Genomic DNA, 13,075 nt, shown 5'->3' with positions numbered 1-13,075 from the left:
GCTCGATGCCGCTCAGATCTCCTGGCGGTGCTTTCGGGGTCTTTGGTCGAAGACCGGCGTACGAGGAACTTTTGCCCGCATATGATTTACTTTCTGTCTCTCTCGACTGGCCAAGCGCAGCCTGCGGCCTCTTGCCGCACTTCCGAAATCACCGTTTCCGGATGACTTGGGGTATGATGCTGCAAGGGAGTTTGACCTTTGTCTGTCAGGAGATTTGTAGGTGTTAAGTTCTGTCCTGGAAATTGATGAAGAGTTATGGAGGCAGCAGCATGCACAGTGCGCCCTACACAACTCACCTGTATTGGTTGGATGCTGTAGCTACTGGTAAAGCTCGTATAAACGACCCTTGTCATTAGGCAGCAGAGCTGCAGGGTTTATATACACTGTGGCCCATAGGCTGACTAAGCTATGTGGAATATCTATAATCCTACTGAGCTCCACCTATGATGTCACTGACCCACATGAGCTCCGTGCCCTGTACAATAGTAGAATATACCAGAATGTTCCAGAGGGTTCCGGTACATTCTGGTACATTGTAGAACCTGGCAGCTAAGTCAGCGCCTAGTTCAACAGAAATTTGCATGCTTGGGATATCATTGAGCATCTGGTCATCTGGTCATGGAAAGAAGGGACTGTTTCCATGGTAAGTTTGTTCAGTCGATATTCCTGCTCACTTCGTATTCTTACTTCATACCGGATTTTCCAGTGGCTGAGTGGCATGTCTAGCGTGACCAGCTTCACGTTTGTGGAGGACTTCCGCTTATAACCGTCAGTCTAGAGGAGCAACATCGCGGCGTTCGCATTGAGGCCTGCAGCATCAACAACTCGGTGTACGTGGAACATGTCCTATGGGCCGGGAAGGCATATTGCAATGCATTCGAATACCCACTCTACATCGATTACATATTCTGGCCCGATATACATATGATGCCGTCTTTAGGGTCTCTATCCGAAGTTGAAGACTCAACGCTGTTCCGGGAAGCGCTCATGGAGACCTACATTGTCTTGCAATTATCTTACAACGGGGATCGCAATATGCAGGTCATGCACATCCGAATCCCAGCGCCGGTGCTTACCTCCAGTGGAGTCCGACAGGCGCTCAGTCAGCCCGAGCCTGCCAGGGTATGCCCATGGGAAGATTGGGGACCGTCAAGCACGGTCAAGACAGCACCGGCTGACAACATGAGTCGCAGTCTACGAAGGCAATCTGTCGCCTGCCATCGGCTCATCGACTGGCGTCTGGACACGCATGCAGTCGAGGATGAGGATGCACGATAATATTTATCCTTCTCGACTTCCCCATGCATAGACTTCGACGGTGCTTGCTGTCTAGACAAATGCGATTGCATATTGCAATGGACGCCGATGATAGCTTTTGGAACAACCACAGTGCGTTCCTCCCCTGCGCCAACGCCGCCAAGGCAATCTTCCGCTTGCCTCCCGTCATATGTATGAATACGGACCATTCCTGGGATATGGCGATCACGGCAGATAACATTGTCTTGTTTACAGCCATTTGCAGATTGATAGGCCCACTTTTCAAAAATCATTTACAGTCGGACCTCATCGGACAAGCAATGGCGAGTCCCCAAGAGACGAAAATCAGACCATCTGGACTTCCCGACCTTCTTCCGACGTCCCTTGCACCCACTCCGACCCACTCCAACTATACGCGATTTTTTAGTTGGTGGTCTATCGATCTGCAAACGGCTGTAATGTAAGCTTAGCATGGCTTGCCTGGTGACGCACACTTGCTGAGTCTTTGGAGAAATTAGGCTGCAAACGTCTAACTACTGATGCTGGCATCTTCTTATTTAAGGAGAAGGATGGTCGCATGGTAATTATTGTCGTCTATGTTGACGATGCCTTGTTCTTTGGCAAGGACAAGTCTCTCATGACAGATGTTAAGTCATGATTCATGAAGAAGTGGGAATGCAGGGACCTTGGCGATGTCAAGGAATTCCTACGCATGCGCATTACAAGGCAAGGCCGAGAGATTCATCTTGATCAGATTGCCTACCTTAATAAAGTGCTGCAGCATTGTGGCATGCAGAATGCAAAGTCTGTGCCAACTCCTCTCCCTGCAGGCTATCGACCTGAGCCTCACAATGGCCCAGTCAATCCTACTCTTCATAGCCGGTTCCAAACTGTGATCAGTTCCTTGCTCTATATTATGCTTGGAACTCGACCGGATATCAGCTATGCAGTTACCAAGTTAGCGCAATTTGCTGCTAATCCATCACAAGCCCATTTAGATAAAGTGCTGTATATCTGCCGCTATCTAATCGGGACTTGTAACTACACACTAGCTTTTGATGGTGCTAGTGGACTTGGTATTACTGCGTGCACTGATTAGGACTGGGCATCAGATCCCAGTACCAGGAAGTCCCAAACCGGCTACTTCCTTAAATTAGCCAATGGCATATTTAGTTGGCAGTCGAGAGCGCAGAAAACTGTTGCGCTATCCTCCACTGAAGCTGAGTACATGGCGCTCAGTGATTGTAGCCGCCAATGTGTATGGGTTAGACAACTCTTCGATGAGTTGGGCTACCAACTCGGCCCATTCCTGTTTGCGGTGACAACCAAGGATCTATATTCCTTGCGTCTAATCCAGTCACCGAGCGAAGGTCTAAACATATTGACATTCACTATCATTATATCAGGGAAGTCATCGAGCAGAAGAAAGTTGAAGTATTCTACATTGATGGCGAGAATAACCCTGCCGACATGTTCACTAAGAACTTAGGGCATGTCAAGTTTCTGCGCTTCAGAGTGCAACTTGGACTTAGGTTCTACAAGTAATCTAAGTCAGCCCAACGCTTGCGTGCGCGATTATCCGCGGCACTTAGCGAGGGGGAGTGTTGAACTAGGTGCTGACTTAGCTGCCAGGTTCTACAACGTATCAGAACATACCGGAATCCTCTGGAACATTCTGGTATATTCCACTATTGTACAAGGGCACAGAGCTCATGTGGGTCGGTGACATCATAGGTGGAGCTCAGTAGGATTAGGGATATTCCACGTAGCTTACTCAGCCTATGGGCCACAGTGTATATAAACCCTGCAGCTCTGCTGCCTAATGACAAAAGGGTCGTTCATATGAGCTTTACCAGTAGCTACAGCATCCAAGCAACACAGGTGAGTTATGTAGGGCGCACTGTGCGTGCTGCTGTCCCCATAACTCTTCATCAGTGTGTCTCGTCCTGCGGCGAGGTTGGATCCTCCCTTGCGTGCTCCCCGCTTGCGCCGCCGTCCGCCTTAAAAGAGGGATAATGTGATGGTTAAGGCCGTCACAGCCACTTCCTATGTTTCAATGGACTATTTCCTATTTTGTCTTATGTTTATCTTAACGGTCACTTTTAGATAGACAACGGACTCTGGCTCTAGAACACAGTGCAAGCATGTATTCGGCCGACGGCCCTCGCGGATGACATCGTATCTACCATGTACCTTTCGGCTTCCGTTTGCGGTGGTCCTATAAAGTTTTGGAGAGTGAGGCAAGCAGAGAGCATGCAGAGGCTGGGGTTGGACAGGGTTAGTGGACGCAAAATTTTGCTAAGTCCGTTGTCACGCTCCGGTTTCAAAAGTGTGACCCTGCCATGTGATGCTTCACTTATCCCAGTCCGCTCACAAGCTCGCGCCTTCCTTCACTCAATTCCCTAAAAAAGAAGGCGCGTGCGTTGTTTGCGAACGGTGGCACTGGTAGCGAGTCTACCCGTCTACCACAGTTCTGGGCTCTAGTATTCGGGGGCTCGTGACGTGAGACTGCGAAGACATTGCTACGCCACGTTACAGTTGTTTCACTTCCGGCTAGTCACGACGGGCCGACTGAAGCTAATTATAATACCACGTCTCGCAAGTCTGTAGACACTATTGAGCAGGTCACGACCACATGTCGCCGGTGCTGCTCTGGAAAGGGTCTGGGAACAGGATCATGGTGGGTCTTAGAAATTTATTATGTAAGTAGGAATGGAACGAATGGACTCTAGGTTCATATCGATCTGCTGCCGACTGAGATCATCGAGCGAGTGCTTTATGCGTTGGATTTGAGGTCGCTATTGACCTGTCGTCAGGTGAGAGACATGGTTTCCTCATAGGTCCGGAACATTCAGCGGACCATCAATATGGATACCTTCGCTAGGTCAATCGCCACATGCAGGAAGTCATCGACAAGTCCGTCCTCCTGCAATACAAGATAGAATTGGATGTTGCTGGCATGGTCGATGGTGCACCGAGCGACGTCAGTATGGCGGAACGACTGGAACGAGTGCGTAAGCATACCAACTCTTGGAGCCGGCTCGCCTTTGCAACCGTGGAGGAGCTCCCGTGCCGCGACGCACATATGGTGCAGCTCTCGGGGAAGGTTCTCGCTCGGTGTGTCGGGGACTCCACCCTGGCGTTCAGTGTGCTACCAGGCCATGCACGGGGTGTACGATCGAAGGAGTGGCGCATCGAGAACGTCGGCTTTCCCATTAAAGCCTATGCGATAGATCCTGCGCAAGACCTGATTGCCATACTGTCGGATTCACAACCACCCGCTATATACCTCTGGAGTATATCCACCGGCGAGCCACATCCCCTCGCCACTGACACCCAAATGTCTTTCCCGCACGGTCGAGAGTATGACATGGACGACCGCTTCGACCTCTGCCTAACGGGGGACTTTCTAGGAGTACGATGCCCGCCGATGGATGGGGAATTCACTAAGGAACTGATTGTCTGGTCGTGGAAAAATGGAACAGTGTGTTTCGTGAGTTCTTTTGCACCGATGCTGCATTTCGATTTACTCACTGTGCACCCCTGCAGTGGATGAGCAACCTGGATGCACACTATGGGTATGCATTCTTGCGCGACTATTTGCTGCTGGCTCCGCAGCTCGGGATGGCGTACTCTCCGCGGATCGAAGTCTATGAGATCCATACCAGGCGAATTTGCTATCGCCCGGTTCTGTGGGAAGGGGATGGATACTGCTGTGCGCTCATTTACCCGCCTTATGAACACCGTTTTCTTTCCTGGCAGATCCAGCGGTTCCGCTACCCGTCGGAAGATCAAGGCGAGGGTGTCTTTCGCCCGTCGTTCTCGGAAGAATACGTGGTCTTGGAGATGGCCTATGACAAGATGCGATCCTCCGTTGGCGAGGAGGATGTTGACGATGGCCACGGTGACTACCATCTCGAGCTGACGCATGTCATCCCCGCCACGGTCATTCTTTCCAGAATCCAGCATAGCATCAGTCACCCCGGCTCGCAGAAAATGTGGCCATGGGAAGACTGGGGTGCGGCGAGCACATTTATGACCGGTCCCTTCCAGAGCTATGGCACGGCATCCCGCAGGCAGCCGATGGCCGCGGGTCGCTCGATTGAGTGGCCTCCCTCTATGCACCGAGGACTGCATCCCTCGAGCATCACACGAGACACAGCTCTGCTTCATGATTTCAGAGCGCGCAGGTTTCGCCGAGAGCTGCGCGAAGGGGCCCTGCAGGTGCATGCTGCCTTCAAGGCGAGTGACCAGGAAATGTGGATTAATCGTACTCAGTTCCTCGAATGTGCAATGGCAGAGCGGCGCCTGCCTTCATTGGTGACGCGGTACAAAGGATGCCAGTGGGATATAGCGATCACCGAGGACAACCTACTCCTGATTTACGTGAGTGCAGCACAGTGCTGGACGCCGCCCGGGACCTGATTACGACGCGCTTAGGACTGTTATCCGTGCACGGAGTGTTATGTCATGAGCATCTAATCTAGGTCTTCGGCAGGGTTCTGCGGGGAGAGTGATACGTTACTTCATCTCTGGCGTTACAGAGAGCACTATGCGTTCCGGCACGAATTGTATGACTATTCGAGCACATGTAGTCCATGGGAACTATGCCAAGTGCACTAAAGACCGCAGTCCGGTCGGTCTGTATCTTTTTGTTGTTCTTCCTAATGCTACGCCGCCCTTACGACATCGACCACCATCGAGTCCCCTAGTCTTGATGGTCACTGAGAATTCACCGTCTAATAAACCCCCACGACGGGATGTGCGTGGAACACCCACGGAGCATTCTAGCACTACCGCAGCACAGACGGAATATGTCCCGATCGCACTGGCAGAGGCCTCGGAGGGCGCTGTGCATTCTTCCAGCAGCCGGCCGGGATGGTGAGCAAAGCTGCCATCGGAATAAATCCGAGTTCCGAGGCGTGCCCATCTCTGGAGAGATCCGTTCCGGGGAGCCGGCGCCGACCAGCACAGGAGGCTCGCGTACTTGATGCCCGTCAGAGCCCCCCGCCCCAGCGTGATAAGGAAGTGGCGTCACAGGAAATACACAATAGAAACCTCCCCGACGCGCGAGCGACTCGTTATTGATACCTTCTAGCCTTCCCCGCCGGCTCGGAGTCCCCGTCAGGGGCACGGGACAGGCGAGGAGTGCATCAGTGTCGGAGGTGGATTGGATGGGGGATGCCTTGCCCTATAAACACGAAGGTCGGGTAACTGTGGATACTAGACAGGGGCAGGGTCTGTAGCTCCGTACCCACGAATTCCCCGGGGGGGGGGGGGTGAGAAGAGGCGTACGACGGAGCGCACCGGAATGATCAGAATCTCCTTGACGAGCATGCATCGCGCGCAGGGTGGGTCGTGATTAATTCTCGAGTCGCGCGCACCGAGAACGTGCAGGGCGGCGAGTCACGGGGTCAACCTTCGCGTGCGGGAACTCGAAGGAGTGCGCTCGCTCGTCTGGCCGAGGTGTAAGTGCGTGCTGGCGTAGTCCACGGCTGGCTGGACTGCCAGTGGGGGTGTGACGAGTGGCAAGTGGGACGATGCGATCGGAGTCGGGACACGCTCTGGGACTTGGTCTCGGAGACCCCGCGCGCGAGGATGCACCGCGCAGCTCCTTCGGGAGACGGTATCAACCTTGCCTGGACGTGCGTGGCTTCGCGGTCACGCGGAAAGACGAGGGTGAACGACGACTCGGCGGGCAAACCGCGTTCGCGCCGTGTTGAAGAAACCACTGGAGAGCAACCGGGAGCATTCGCGGGTGCGAGGTATGACATCGACGGTGGGTCGAGTCATCGCGGCCACAAACGCTCCGATTTGGATTTGAATGCGTTGCGGTGATTGGGCAGGGGTGGAGGAGGGGCTACGGGCGCGCCGGTATACTCGCACGCCAGCTGGCGGTGGACGTTCAGCTATGTATAATGCGACTGGCGGGTTGATGATAAGTAACGGGAGTGTCGGGTCGGATACATCGTACGTTATCTTCAATTTTCCTGGTGCGATGGGTTCCTGTGTTAGTCACTTGTGCACGGTCGTGTTCGCTCTGACGCAGGTACGAGCCCGCCTCTTCTGACTATCTGTCTACGTCGACGAGTCTCCCGCAGACAGCGCGCCGGCGTATGCGTAGCGGTACGTTCCCTGCCAGATCCAAGCGCTTCAGCTCTGACACCTGATACTGATACTGAGATAACCCGCCGGCAAGTGCTCCCGGCCGCAGGGCCAATTGGTCGACGAAAGCGATAGTGCGACGACGAGCGCTCCCTAGGGGACATAGGGGAGTCTGCGGCAGGGTTGGCCTTACCGTCGTTTTTAGTGCTGCCACTTTGCTGCCACCTATTACCACGCCCGCGTTTGGGTTTCTCCACAGGCTCTGGCTAGTCGGGTAGTCGCGTCGGTAATCGTGGAGAATGAATTTTTGCCAAGAGGGGTGGCCGAGGCACCCGTCTCGGTGGTAGAAGAGAGAAGAGGGGCGTAGGCGTCGTGAAGGAGTGATACGGGCTCTCTGAGCAAGGTGTGCGATGGAACGAAAGGAGGGGAGGGGGTGAAAGCGCGTGGGTGTGTAATGAGCTGGATTACGAGGGATAGGGGCTGATAGGCTGCGGTTGCTTCGATAGTGGCGGCGCGGAACCGACTTTAGATGCTGGTCGCCGAGTATATCAGTGCGGTTGTCGGTGTGAGCTCGGGTGATGGAGGGGGCAAAGATTTACAAGAACACGGACCGGGAGTGTCCCCTGGTGCCCGACAGACGGCTTTGCGTCTAGTTGATGCGCGCCTGGAGAGGACTGGGGCATCAAATAGATGGAAAGACGGATGCGGGAGCCGGGGGAAAATGAGCGTCGACAAGAACGGTGGTGGGACATGGCTCTGATCTGACGCAAACTCGTTCCGAGGTATGCTCGATGGAAGAGAAGGTGTGGAGGTGACACGCGTACGGGGGTGTGGCTCGTCCAAATGGACGGGCTAGCGACCGTGCCGTGAACAAACTGCTTCAAAGGGTTAGGGTTAAAACAGTATTAACCTTACCTTCCCGGATCGCAAAGCCAGGCGCGCAGAAAGTTGACACATCCGATGAGTGAGACGGCGACCGCGCAGGAGCGCTCCGACACCACCTTCGCACCCGAAGTTCCCCGACCCAACGCAAGAGGGATTCGAGGCATGGAAGAATGACATCGGCGAGTCGAGTTGACGCGTCTGTGGCTCAGCACAGCCACCGATCGACTCGGGCGCGTCTCTGAGTGGCTGTGCTTCCTTCTCTCTCCTTTATGCCTCGCTATCGCGTCTTCCTGGGCGCCCCTCCGGCCCGTCCAGTGCCCACTACTCCAACACACCACTGGCAGACCATCACAAACGCCGACGAGCACCCATCGGAGCAGTCGCTGATCCTCCCGCCGGCGACGCTCGAAGAGGCGGGCCGGCGCGTGTCGGAGTACTACGGGGGGATCATCTTTGACGACAGCGACGAGGATGACACGACGGCGATCAGCTGGCCGCCCTCCGCTTCCCAGCCCGTCGCACACACGAGCCCGTCCGCGCCAACGTCGTCGTCCGCGTCCGTCCCCTCCCTCCTCGAGACGCAGGAAACGTCGTTCCACACGTACTCGGACGCCTCGTCCATCGCGCACTTTCCTGCCTTTCACTTTTCCCTGCACGCCCTCACCCCGCTTTCCTCCCTCCCGTCCCACTCACGCAAAGTCAACACGCTCGTTGCGGTGCTCGAGGTCGACGGCCCGGACGTGGTCAGGATCAAGCAGGGGCGCGACGCGGGGAGGGAGGTGAGCGTGCTCAGGATGATCGTCGGCGACGAACGCGCGGTGGGCAAGGTCACGGCGTGGAGGGAGGTCGCGGAGGCGTGGGGCGGCGCGGTCACGCGCGGGGACGTCGTCCTCCTATCGAGTGCGCCTTTACCCTCCGTCCTTCCTCCTTATCTGCATATACTCACTCGCCCGCCGCAGACGTCTCCCCCGCCAGCACCCCCAACCACACCGACACCCCCGCCCTCACCGCCTCCCCGTTCCTCGGCAGCGCCCTCGACATCTGCTACCGCTCCCTCCCCGCCTCCCGCGCCGACGCCCGCCTGCGCCCCGACCTGCGCCTCGCCCGCAGCGACGCCGCCGTGCGCGCCGTCGCCGCCGTCGTCGCGTGGTTCCAGCGCGTCGCGGGCCTGTCCGCGTGAGGACGGGCCCATGCCCTGTTCACATCCACTCATCCGCAGGAAAGGCGGCAACTTCGTCTGAGTGTAGTATCCCTTCTCTCCCCCCGACCTCGCCGCCCCGCTCGTGTACTTCAGCCTGTTAGCAGAACCCCGCCCGCCGCCTGCGAACTCCGTCCTCCGCAGCGCGGCCGTCTCCTCCCGCGTTGATCTGATACCCACCCGCTTCCATCGCAGCCTGCGCGCCGTCCACGTGCACTTGCGTCCCTCCATCCCTCTTCCCGGATCTGGATCACGGGAGCACAAGGACAGCGTGGGCGGCGTTCCAACCGCACCCCGCCGCCGCCACGCCCTCGCATCTTCCCCGTCGCTCGCTCGCCGCTTTCGATCACGGCAGGGGGGGTGGTTTGAGTAAGAGCACCGGGGGTTGCGGGCCATGCGTCCGCGTCTCGCTTCTCCCTCCACCTCCGCCGTGTCCTGTTGCGGCCCAGGAACACGCAAGGTGGGGTGGTGCGACGGGGGTACGGGGATGTGGCGAGGGGGCGAGTGTTCCCTTTCTTGCGGCGTGTGCGCAGCCTCGGAAACATCCATCCTCCCCCGTGGACGCACCAGCACCCCGCGCCGCCGCCTGCCCCGCCTGTACGACGACGACTTCTGCGTACCCCCCGCCCGCCGTGACGGACATGTCACAGCCCGCGTGTACCCGTCCGGCTTGCGTGCCAGCCCCCCGTCCAGCCCTCCGGCGGGTGTGGTGCTGTACACGCCGGAGTACGGTCTGCCGCGCGCGATGTACCGGCGGGCGTGCCCTCGCGTGCATGTCCGGCGGGCGTGCCGGCTGGGCAGGATCGCGTGGCCGCTTGGTGCACGCTCGGCGGGCCTTCTCCCGGGACGGCGCGCGTACGGGGGATACTTGCGCTGCGAATTCCGGCGGGTGAGAGGCGGGAGGCCCGGGCGATGAAGTGGAGCTTTGGGTCCGTGCAGTTTGTGCGGCACGAAGATTTGGCCTGGGCGTGGGTATGGTGGGGCCACTGTGACTGTGCCCGGTTGTCTACAGCACAAACTCACTCTGGCCTCTGGCAGAGTCCCATTGAAATGAATGGTGGATAGTGATGCACCGGGATCCCCAAGCATGCCATTCTCGCTGTGGGCGACTTATAGAGATGGTCATAACATAGCATTCCGTGGTCCCGAGTACAGCATGACTAGCACTCTTGCATCTGCAGTACACCATGGTCATGTAAAACTGGCTGCGGCACCCGTAGCCACTCCTGGAGGTGAACATGCACATCGTATCAAGTTATTTAATTTACTTTTATTCTATCAAGGAGGTCGAAGCCCTCGCCAGTCTGCGCCTCTTGTCCTGCGCGCCGCCACCCTCGGCCAGGATTGCATTTAGTCTAGGGTTAGGGCGAGGAATGAGACACGGCGTCAGCCTCTATTTACATGGACTCAATTTGAGCTGCTCAAGAGCAAGTGAATGCGACGGCACATATGCTCGTCGCGAGTTCTTTTACTTCGAGTGACCATCCGCGTGAACTTCAGACTCGCACCTCGTCCCGCGAGCTTGAGGAAGATGGGATACTAGCGAGGCGTACCGTTACTTGATAGACCGACGTCATTGACGCGAAACCAATCGAGAGCTAGCTGTACTGATCCACTCAATTACCAGTACTAGTACCTAAGAAACAAAGTGAGTTTTTCACTCGAGCGTCCTTCTCGAAGCTGTCAAGCGCTCGCTGATGGTTCTCTACCTTGCGCGCTCACTATCACAGCGCTTGATCTCCCACTTGTGCCGCCATAGGGTGGACTGCGATGCGATCCTTCGCGAACGACTCCCGTCGTCGTGCCCGGAATCGGACTTCTGCGACATCTCCAAGTCAATCCCGCGAAATGCACCGCTGGTCATCCCTGACTAGATGATTCACCAATCTCTGTCTATGCGCGTCGCCGGAAACGGGAGTGATAGATCTCCCGCGTATTATCAACCTCCCGGTCCGATACTTGTATGGCGGAGAACCCCCTGTTCTCCTCGACCCTGGATATCTGTGCACTGAAGATGTAGGGACGTGCCTCCGGAATCATGTTCGCTCAGTGTCGGTGTACAGAGACTTGGATAGTTCATGTCAAGCATACGGGAAAGGCCCAGTAGGTGTCTGAACCGAGTGCGTGCGGGGTATCCGATGTTTTATTGCTCAGGGGCTCTTCCCGCATCCGAAACATGAACACGACAGCACAGTATCGGGCACATAGAGGGGGAAATTAAATAGTTGCATCGTTCGAACGGAAACACACGGTCCGAGGGCGGAGGGATTGACAGCGATGCCATGACACAGAAGACCTGGAAGGCAAGCAAGATAATGGATTTCAAGAAGCCTTCAGGACAGGGTTCACCCAAGGATCTCGACAGAGCTCCGCTGCGGTGGCCCGCTTTCCCGGGTCCCACTGCAGGCACCGCCGAATGAACCGCAAGAACTCAGCCTGCTCCTCGCCCTCCAGGCGGGTCTCAAGCGACTCGAGCGACATCCCGGACGGAACGGGCACGGGCCCCTTCCACTGTCCGCTCGGCTCGAAATAGTTCAGCTCGATGAATGTCGGCCGGCACGAGCGCGACAACAGCTCCGGCGGCGGCGGCCCCATTCTGGCCACCATCTGCGCCAAGTGCACAACCAGCGCCTCCCTGCCGTCAGGCAGGTACGGGTCGTACAGGGACTTCCTCTCAAACATGTGCCATAACTGAGAAATGGCATAGACCTTGAGCAACGGGAATAGGCTGAACACAACGAGACCTACCAAGACGCCGACGTTCCATATGTCCACAGGACAAGAAAAGGGGATATCGAGTATGACCTCGGGTGCCCGATGTTGAACTAGGCGCTGACTTAGCCGCCAGGTTCTACAATGCACCAGAACGTACCGGAACCCTCTGGAATATTCTGGTATATTCCATTATTGTACAGGGCACGGAGCTCATGTGGGTCAGTGACATCATAGGTGGAGCTCAGTAGGATTATAGATATTCCACGTAGCTTAGTCAGCCTATGGGCCACTGTGTATATAAACCCTGCAGCTCTGCTGCCTAATGACAAGGGTCGTTTATACGAGCTTTACCAGTAGCTACAGCATCCAACCAATACAGGTGAGTTGTGTAGGGCGCACTGTGCGTGCTGCTGCCCCCCATAACTCTTCATCAGGTTATGAGCCCAAAAGGCAGCTTGCGTCTGCGCGGTAACTCGCTGCAGCGCGTTGCGCCTCGCTCACCTGTGCATCGCCCTATGCGCCCTCACAGGCTGCAGTGTGGCTTGATGCGTGATCATCGCCGTAGGCGCTGTTATCAGCAGCCATCAGGCTTGATGATCGATCCTGGGGTAACTCCCTAATGGAGCCAACAGCATGGAGCAGTGCGCCCTTATTGGGCTGCATAGCTTCGCTGATACTGATGAGATCTCAATACAGATTTCAGATCTCTCAACCGCTCCGCAACAATGTCAAACAATCTGATCGCTGTTGTCCCCGTCCTCGACGGCTCGAACTGGCCTACCTGGTCCGAGCAAATGATGGCGTACCTTATGTCCCAAGGCCTCTGGGGGAATGTTGATGGCAGCATCACGCAGCCAGCTGTCGTCGTCTCGGTACTACCAGGACTCTACCGCTGCTGACGCCTGGAAGGAAAAA

General features: G+C 56.3%; 4 protein-coding genes across 4 annotated transcripts in view; 2 read left to right on the top strand and 2 right to left on the bottom strand.

Moving 5' to 3' along the window:
- Nucleotides 1-4,183: 4,183 nt before the first annotated feature.
- GLOTRDRAFT_26316 (uncharacterized protein) lies at nt 4,184-4,744 on the top strand (the record flags this gene model as incomplete). Its single annotated transcript, XM_007864621.1, has 1 exon — nt 4,184-4,744. A coding segment is annotated over one exon (561 nt), but the record flags the coding sequence as incomplete, so codon positions are not given.
- A 3,772-nt stretch (nt 4,745-8,516) lies between these two features.
- GLOTRDRAFT_136615 (uncharacterized protein) lies at nt 8,517-9,435 on the top strand (the record flags this gene model as incomplete). Its single annotated transcript, XM_007864901.1, has 2 exons — nt 8,517-9,147; nt 9,207-9,435. 2 exons carry the CDS (start codon nt 8,517-8,519, stop codon nt 9,425-9,427), a joined length of 852 nt encoding a protein of 283 aa, XP_007863092.1. The 3' UTR covers nt 9,428-9,435.
- Nucleotides 9,436-9,545: 110 nt separating this feature from the next.
- GLOTRDRAFT_126210 (uncharacterized protein) lies at nt 9,546-10,534 on the bottom strand (the record flags this gene model as incomplete). The annotated part of the gene is made up of 4 exons (XM_007864900.1): nt 9,546-9,680; nt 9,739-9,960; nt 10,013-10,407; nt 10,465-10,534. The coding sequence occupies 4 exons, from the start codon at nt 10,532-10,534 to the stop codon at nt 9,546-9,548; spliced, it is 822 nt and encodes a 273-aa protein (XP_007863091.1).
- Nucleotides 10,535-11,767: 1,233 nt separating this feature from the next.
- The window catches only part of GLOTRDRAFT_36534 (kinase-like protein), a gene marked incomplete at both ends in the record, with an annotated part of 14,807 nt that continues 13,499 nt past the window's right edge, over nt 11,768-13,075 (bottom strand). Inside the window, 2 exons of the mRNA XM_007864724.1 lie at nt 11,768-12,136; nt 12,194-12,270. Of these exons, the coding sequence (XP_007862915.1) occupies nt 11,768-12,136; nt 12,194-12,270 (446 nt within the window). The remainder of the gene's footprint in view (nt 12,137-12,193; nt 12,271-13,075) is intronic.

This window comes from Gloeophyllum trabeum (genome assembly GCF_000344685.1).
Source record: "Gloeophyllum trabeum ATCC 11539 unplaced genomic scaffold GLOTRscaffold_00003, whole genome shotgun sequence".
Classification (NCBI taxonomy): domain Eukaryota; kingdom Fungi; phylum Basidiomycota; class Agaricomycetes; order Gloeophyllales; family Gloeophyllaceae; genus Gloeophyllum; species Gloeophyllum trabeum.
This window is presented reverse-complemented; position numbering and strand designations above follow the sequence as displayed.